This window comes from Pyrus communis, chromosome 15 (assembly GCF_041283825.1).
Source record: "Pyrus communis isolate YQ-2024b chromosome 15, ASM4128382v1, whole genome shotgun sequence".
Classification (NCBI taxonomy): Eukaryota; Viridiplantae; Streptophyta; class Magnoliopsida; order Rosales; family Rosaceae; genus Pyrus; species Pyrus communis.
Window position 1 is genome coordinate 21,979,253 of NC_142579.1, and position 8,782 is coordinate 21,988,034.

An 8,782-nucleotide genomic window follows, 5' to 3' on the forward strand; every position below is an offset into this window, starting at 1 on the left:
AATCTTTGATATTTTAATCGTATTGCAATGGGTATAGTATAGGCGATTAGACCATGGTGTGCACCACTAAACTATACCTAACAAGTAATGTTTGATGATTTATAAGTTCATTTTCACAGTTAAGTTGCATGTTTTCAGGAAAAGAAGAAAAAGAAGTTGCATGTTTTCATATTTAACCGTTTGATTTAGACGTGTCGGGAACGGAAAATGATGTGCATGTGTGGTGGGGGCGGCGGTGTTGATTCCACAGAGAGAGAGAGAGAGAGAGAGAAAGACTGAGGTGGGAACAGACTGAGGTTGGCTTTGAGTGTTTTGTTGCTCTGGTGGCTGTCAAAGATAAGCAACAGCTCATCTTTTTATGGCGGGTCTCTTTCTCTCGCTTCTGCTTGCCTGGTTTCTTTCTACTTTCTGGGCTAATTTCAGCTTTGCTAGCTGCTGCTGCTGCTCTCTCTCTTTCACTTCTGATAAAGGATATATTCATATATCGTGCAGTCTCATGCCTTGCCTGTCTCTCTAAACATTGTGTTTGTTTGTTTCTGCCACTGAATATTTGATTCCTTGTACTTTACGAACCACAACCCACTACTTCCCAGTCCCACACTTCAGTTTTTAACCTCACTTCTTCTCCTTCTTCTTCCTCTTCACACTCTCTAATTCTTCTCTGCCAAATACCATCATTCAGTTTCTAAAAGTTGAAACTTTTTGCTTGATTTGGTCCGGTTGATCTTAATTTGAGGTGGGTTTTCGGTGCCTTCTTGTTTAAATTTATGCAAATTCCAAAATTAATCTTGGGTTGTGCTTAGATTTCTTGCATTTATTGTGAAATTACTAAAATATGAATCTCCCACCCCCCACCCCTCTCCCCTAGGATGTATCTTGGTCTCGATAACCACGTGGTCCCATACTACAAAATCTGCAGCATGAGTTGCTTTGGGTGGAATTTCAATGCTTTTTTTGGTAAACTGCATGGGATATTCTGAATACCAATTCTGATAATCCTCTATAAAAAATTTCCACTTGTTGGTATTTGATGCTGATGCTTAAACACCCCTAAAGATTGATTCTTTCTGTCTACTTTCTTGTTGGTTAATTTAATTCAACTAATACCAAAAAATTGTATTTTCCATTTGACATTGCAGCAGGTGTTGTGATTTCAAAAAGGAACATTTTTTTTTTGTGAAGGAATGTGGATTCTAGTGGGTTTTGGGTTCTTAAAAAAAGTACCAAGAAGCCAAATATCTAGAGTGCGAGAAGCATAAACAAATAAGGGCAAAGGGTGGTGGTGTCAGTTTTAAGCAAGTGGTTTTTTTGTTTTATTTAAAATATTTTTTTCTGGATTTTTGAGAATTATATATGTTTTGGGAAGGTCGGTAATGGCAAATGTCTCTTGAGATGGCCCTGTTTCTCCGGACTCATTGGGACGTGTAACCATTTCAGGAAGCAACCCCTTCCCTTTTGGTCTCCTTTCATTTAAGAGAAGAACATTTTGTTGAAAAAAATCACTTCCATCACATCTGCTCTAACTACTTTCTTTTGCCGTGGTTTGTGGGAAAGATTCGGTCATACTAGGAACAACACCGCCAAAGTTTTCCTAAGATCTGTTCTTTTTTTACCTTTAAATCCAAGGTTTTCAGTTGTTCAATCCCCACTTTCGGGGTGTTTCCTTTTGTTTTCAGGGGGATTTTGGTATTTAATTCGCAGCAGTGGTCGGACATTTGCAGGATTAGTAGGATTCAAGAATTGTAAGGGGACAAAACTAAGAAGTAGATCTCTTCCTTGCCAAAAATGAAGTTCATGAAACTTGGATCGAAACCGGATTTCTTTCAGAACGACGGAGACAATATAAGGTTAGTATCAGATCTTATTGCCTGAGTAACATGGTTTATTTTGCTTTAGTTTTTGCTGGAAAATGAACCGAACGTGTGCTATTTACCCGGTGGTTGGTATTTTTAGCCCTCTGCCAATGTTTGTGAGATATGTACCAAATTACCAATGTACTTTACTGAAAATTTAGATGTAAAACATTTAGTGGAGGCATAATATTATTGGTAGAACTGTGAATAATACAGTAGTTGACCTTAGGCTTATTTTAGCTACGCCCCTGGAATTTGATTTTGATCCCATATTTGATCCCACTTTACCTCCTGAAATTCCGAATTCACCACTTTACTCCCTAAAACTCAAAGTTTTGAGTTTTGGGGAGGAAGTGGTGACTTTTGAGTTTTATGGGGTAAAGTAGGATCAAAATCGAATTTCAGGAGCATAGGTAAAAATAGCCTTCACTCAAATTGAATTAGGTAAAACTTTCAAAATTTCTGAATAATCCTTTTTTATCTCTTAGTCTCATTATGTTTTCGTGTGTAGATTTGTTCTCTGTTTAGCTGCATGAGGAACTAAGATTTAGTGTTATCTCATGATTCAACGGCATTACTGTATTGAAAGTTTTGAGGTTGAAAATGTTCGAACATGATTTCAGTTTTGTTAAATGCGTAGAACTATTCAGTGAATGAGTTTTAAAAATCAATTAGATGTGCATCCGCACTAATAAGGTAAAACCCATGAAAGTTGATTATTCACTGTTAATGTTCAACAATGCTTTCTACTATAAATTCTTAAAATCGTGGTCTTAAAAAGGTTATGGCAGGTGCAGTCTGTTAAAATTAAAAGAAAATTTACATGATATTGGGTGAACTTTCTGCATACCATAACTAATGTAATTTCTGCTTCATGTCATGTGAAAATCTGTGGATCCAGGTACGTCACAACTGAGTTGGCAACTGATGTAGCTGTTAATGTCAGAGATGTGAAGTTCTATTTGCATAAGGTATGAAGCTTGTTTGGTCTTAAACCTGTTTGTTCAGTAACTTTGTTATTTTCTAACATTATGGCTTGATGGGTACACAGTAATGGCATCTGTTTGATTGCCAAACCTACTTAACAATTGCCAAACTTCAGTGGATTTAGACACATTGATGGGGTTTCGGGATACCAAAAATTTCTTAGTTGAATTGTTTAGCTCTTTAAAACATTACTTATGATGCATTCTAATATATCTGTGATGCTTCTTCTGTAGTTTCCTCTTTTGTCCAAGAGTGCACGCCTGCAGAAACTGGTTGCAACCACAAATGAAGGCAGCGATGAAATCCACATCCATGATATTCCTGGTGGACCTGCTGCTTTTGAAATATGTGCCAAGTTCTGTTACGGCATGACTGTCACTCTCAATGCATACAATGTGGTTGCAACTCGATGCGCAGCAGAGTATCTGGAGATGTACGAAACTATTGAGAAAGGAAACCTATTCTACAAGGTTGAAGTGTTCCTAAACTCTAGCATTTTCCAGAGCTGGAAAGACTCGATTATTGTTCTTCAGACTACGAGGTCTCTTCTTCCATGGTCCGAGGAAGTTAAGGTGGTGAGCCACTGCCTTGATTCCATAGCTTCCAAGGCTACCATTGATACTTCCAAGGTTGAATGGTCGTATATGTATAACCATAAGAAACTACCATCTAATGGGGATGATTCACACTGGAATGGAGTGGCAAAACAACAGATGGTTCCGAAAGACTGGTGGGTGGAAGACCTCTGTGGGCTTCAACTTGATTTATACAAGCGGGTGATAACAATAATCAAGAGCAAAGGAAAAATCTCTGGTGATGTTATAGGGGAAGCGTTAAAGGCATATACTACCAGAAGGTTGTCAGGTTTTAGCAAGGGTATGATTCAGGGCGATGTTGTAAAGAATAAATCATTGGTGGAGACTGTAATCCACTTACTTCCTGCACGCAGTGTCCCTTGCAGTTTCTTACTTAAATTGTTAAAAGCGGCAAGACTATTAGAATGTGGAGAAGTTGAAAAATGTGAGTTAATTCGCAAAATTGGCCAGCAGCTTGACGAGGCTACAGTTTCTGATCTTTTGATTCAAGCCCCAACTGATGAAACAACAAAATATGAAGTTGATATGGTGCAAAGCCTAATTGAAGAGTTTGTGACACACAATCGAAGTGCTCAGACTGATCCTTCAATGGAAACTGAATTCCAGGAGATTAGAAGTCCCAGGTTATCAGATACTTCCAAGGTGAAGGTGGCAAAGCTGGTTGACAGCTATCTTACTGAGATTTCACGTGATCCCAACTTACCTGTGTCAAAGTTTGTCCATCTCGCTGAAATGGTATCAAGCTTCTCAAGACCAACTCACGATGGACTTTACCGTGCCATTGACATGTATCTAAAGGTTAGTTCATCATACGCCTTCCTGCCCCCATTTCATTTTTCGGGTTGTTGAGGCTTCAGTGTACCTTTGTTCCAATGAGACCTGCATAACTGCCAATAATAATTAATTGCTTGAAATTTTGTAAAAATAATTTTAAGTCTAAAATTGAGTGTTGATGCAGGAACACCCGGAGATCAACAAGGGTGAGAAGAAGAGAATGTGCAAATTAATGGACTGCAGGAAGTTGTCAGTAGATGCCTGCATGCATGCTGTGCAAAATGAGCGGCTGCCCTTAAGAGTCGTTGTGCAGGTACTCTTCTTTGAACAGATTAGGGTTTCAGCGTCTGGTGGCAGCAACAGTACACCTGATCTACAAGGCACCATCAGGGCCTTACTCCCAGGTGGGTCTCATGGGAGCTCAAGGTCAACCACAACCAACACAGAAAACGGCTGGGATGATGTGCCGACAGCAGAAGAAATCAAGGCTTTAAAATGTGAGATTTTCACATCTAGGCTCGGCGAAGTGAATGCAGGAGTTGGCAGTGATAGAAATGGGAACCCCGGTGCTACAAAAAATCTTGAAAAAGTTCCATCTGGTAAAGTGAAAGGTATGATCATGTCGAAAAAGATATTTTCTAAGCTGTGGTCAAGCAAAGAAGGCAGTAGTGAAATTAGCAGTTCTAACACATCAGAGAGCCCTGGTTCTTCTAGCAATGCAGAAGAAACAAAGTCCACCGGTTCGAGGAGTAGGAGGAATTCGCTGTCTTAGGTACAGGCATGCTTAGTAGATTAAAAGTATAAATTGTTGGCTTGTAAAACCGCCTCGCGTATCTGACATGAGGAGAACAGAATCAACTGACATGTTTTAGCTGATTTTCCACTCTGATTCATGTTGTTAGAGAACAAAAGAGCTTAGGTATTTCATTTCTTGTAGAAAGAGTTCATGATCACATTTATGGTCCCAGACTACCTGTTGGATTTCAGTTCCAACGGCTAAGTAACAGTTTCTTGTTGTCCAATTGTCCACCGCTCCATTAATCTCCCCAGACGGAGAGAATATATCCCACCACCGAGAATATATTATCTTGTGTCTAGTCATGTGACGACCGCTGTGGAGACAAAGTAGATTTTCTCCATCAGATGACATTGATAAGATTTGGACATAATGATTATTTCCCCAAAATAATCACGAAACTTTTTTCTTTTCCAATTCTCCTTTTTGTCTTCGTTTTGTTATAAATTATTTTGGTTCCATGTTGACTTGTTCAGGCCCTGGAAGGTTTGAGCCCCAGTGCAAGTGATTGCACCATAATTTAGAAATCTTTTATGAGGGGTTTTGACGTAGGGGCACCGTTTTTTCAATTTCTTATATTAAACATCTGTTCTTTTGAAGAATTTGATTAAACATTCTTTTTATAATTGTGGTGATTTTATTAGCAGTGTTGTAATTAATATTTAGCATAGCATTTTGTGTACATCCTAAGTAGACTTAAGTTAGGAATCCTTCGGAATCTAGAAGATCTTTTCTATTAGACTTTGTATTACTTAGAGCAGTTCCACCGTGGTCAATAGCCCAATGGATTGGCTCTCAAACAGGGCCAGATAGCCCAAGGAAGGTGGTCCAGCGTGTGCTGGCGAGGGAGCCTGAGCAAGCCCGAGGGAGAGGCTCGGCAGGAATCGCTCGTCCGAGAGCTTGAGGGTTGTGTGACGTATGGCTGATGTGCGGCATCGGTGCATGCGCCGAGCTTGACATCTCCCCGTCCTCCTTCGACTTGTTGCTTCAACTCATCCCCTTTCTTCTGAACACCAATTTACTTATCCCTCTCACCCCTTACCTTCCCATATCTCAACACCTCTCACAGTACACCCTAATCCCAGAAAACCTACTTTAGCTTTGAACTTAATTACACAAACCCAACAGCTAGAAAGCTTTTCTCTCAAGAACTAACCCTACCCTGTAACCAAAAATTAAAGAAAATATTTATTTAAAAATATATACATACACAGATATATGAAATCAGTGATCCAGCCATGTGGCTATCCAACAGATATTTTGATACCTCCCTCACGAGTGTGTGTGTGGCACATGATCCAGCAGCTTCAGTGATTCAGCCATGGCGCTTTGTGAAATTGGGGAAGGAATTGAAGGGGTTTAACAGGAGGAAGAAGAAAAGAGACAAACAGAGAGGAGAGAGAGATAGTTGTTGATAGAGAGAGGAACAAGAGGCCTTGGGGTTTGCAAGGTTTAATGGATTAGGTGAGAAAAAAAATATTAATATTTTATTATATGTTGCCATGGCTATTTAGTTTTAGGGGTGGAGATGCAAAAGGCAGTTACTGTTCATTAAGGGCAATTACTGTTCACTGGGTGGATTGAATAGTGAATAGCCCGAGGGGGCCTAAGCAACGGTGGAACTACTCTTAGAGAGCAAGATATACTCTCTCTCTCTCTCTCTCTCTCTCTCTCTCTTATTACTATAAATAAAGGCACTAGACATGAGGAATATCACAAACAATTTAGGATTCTATGCACTGCACGTTTGCATTTTGCAGTTCAAGGATCAAGATGAGTAAAAGTGGTGGCAAGCCACATCAATTCTCGGTGTCCTTCAAGAACACGAGTGTGACCTTCTCCCCTTAAGGACGAGAAGGTTGACTCATCAAAGTCACAATCCGCCAACCGGGTGGTAAATAGATTTTCTGTCAAGGGTTTTAGGTAATGGATGATGGAAGAGGACACATAACCAATATAAGTCGTTTCCTCAGTTGAGGGTCCACTTTGGAACGTTGTGGCGGAGCAATTGACACAAATATAGCACACCTAAATACGCGTAAATACGAGACATCTGGCATATACCCAGTCACCAACTGTTGTGCAGAAAATGGATTGATGGGTAGCAGTGGGCCTCAATCTAAGCAAATTTGTTGTGTGCATTATTACTTAACCCCAGGCAAAAACCGGAAGCTTGATCCTCATTACCAAGTTTTGGGCTATTGTCTGGATAAATGCTTTTCGTAGGCCATTTTAAGTGTGAACATAAGCGACTGGATGTTCAACTTCAATACCTAAACGCATGCAATTATTGTCAAACAAAATGTAAACTCTACGACATTATCTAGTCTTACATATTTTAGTGGATAATTCGAATGTTGGTACCTCAACTTAATGATTTGGAAAATGAGTCTTGCAAATGTAGCACTCCTTGTGGACAATAGGGCAACGTGAGACTATCGAATCATGCATCAATCAAAATCATAGAGTAGCGGAAGGGTCCACATGGTGGTTGGATCGGTCGATAAATATCTCCTTGCATACTTTCCAAGAAAGTGGCGTGATCTTTAGAACTGTTTACATAGGATGGCTTCTGACTACTTTTACCTAGTGAGCAACCTTCACATGGTGCGGTCGATTAGATCATGTACGTCATCTTTTCCAATGGATGACCATGTGATGCAAAGAGTATGCGACACATATCCCTTTCCGGGTGTTTGAGACAGTCATGCCAAAGTTGGAAAGTGATCCAATCAATTGGCTTCAAGGGAATGACTAAGTTTGCCTCGACCGTTCAGATAGTCATCTTATAGATATCCAACAAGATTGCTTTCAACTTCTCTAAGATGCACTTTCAACTGCGTGAAGTAAAAGTGATGCAAAGATATTCCACACCATTTTGTTTCATGGTTTCACAATGGAATTTGTTAGCTCAAATGTCCTTAAAACTCAACAATGTTCGACGGGAATAAGGCAAACATAAGGCCTTTTTAATGGAAAGCAAAGTAACGAGTTGGGCTTTGCCATGCCCCTCTATCTATGGCATCATGCTATGGATTGTTGTCACACCAAGGATTCTATAAGTGTAAAGTTGAGGAAGTAAATGTCGTTACGTTAAACGATGTGTGTGATAGCATTGTCTACCAGACAATCAACTATGAAAACTTAAGTTAAGTCACACAACAACTTTTCCAAGATAAACTTTATTACCAAAAATTATTCGAGAACAAAAATTTCAAAAGAAAAAGAAAATAACCATAAGGGGCTTAAGAAACCAACAATTTGCCCAAAATGGCTCAATAATTCAAAAATAAAGTAGAATATTTGAAAAAACATTAAGTAAAATACTAAGTTAGCAACATGTCAATCACATCCAATAGTAGCTGTCCTGCTTTGTGAAATGCAAAACGACTAAAATCATGTCATTCTGGACAACTTCGGTTTCTATGTTGTCATGCTTGACGAGGTTCGCTTCTCTCTAACAACGGTTGTGATAGCAATCAACATCAGTAGGTGCATGATAGGTGCGAGCCAAGTGATAAGTTCCACCACAGCGAAAGTAAAGATTTGGCTTATTATTTGGTTCAGGACAACTAGCCTTATCACTGTTGTTCCTAGACTTCTTGTAAGGTTGGGACCCATGGTTCAAACCTTGCTTGCCATTCCCCTTTTTGTTCTTCGGACCTTGAGACAATTGGCCCTTCTCATTGACTCGGTTCCTTTTCCTTTTCTTGGAAATATTCGGATTCACTTTTGGGTGTCGGGTTGGGTGACTTCTAGAAGCCCACTAACAACAA

At 39.6% G+C, this 8,782-nt stretch overlaps 1 protein-coding gene across 2 annotated transcripts; it reads left to right on the forward strand.

Moving 5' to 3' along the window:
- Positions 1-282: 282 nt before the first annotated feature.
- On the forward strand, positions 283-5,232 carry LOC137713062 (phototropic-responsive NPH3 family protein NPY4). Of its 2 annotated transcripts, none has more exons than XM_068452306.2 (5): positions 283-736; positions 1,677-1,847; positions 2,755-2,824; positions 3,074-4,234; positions 4,395-5,232. In XM_068452306.2, exons 2-5 carry the CDS (start codon positions 1,786-1,788, stop codon positions 4,980-4,982), a joined length of 1,881 nt encoding a protein of 626 aa, XP_068308407.2. In that variant the 5' UTR covers positions 283-736; positions 1,677-1,785; the 3' UTR covers positions 4,983-5,232. The 2 variants fall into 2 exon arrangements, with proteins under 2 accessions (XP_068308407.2, XP_068308416.2); XM_068452315.2 differs by having other exon boundaries at positions 334-736; positions 1,722-1,847.
- Positions 5,233-8,782: the final 3,550 nt, after the last annotated feature.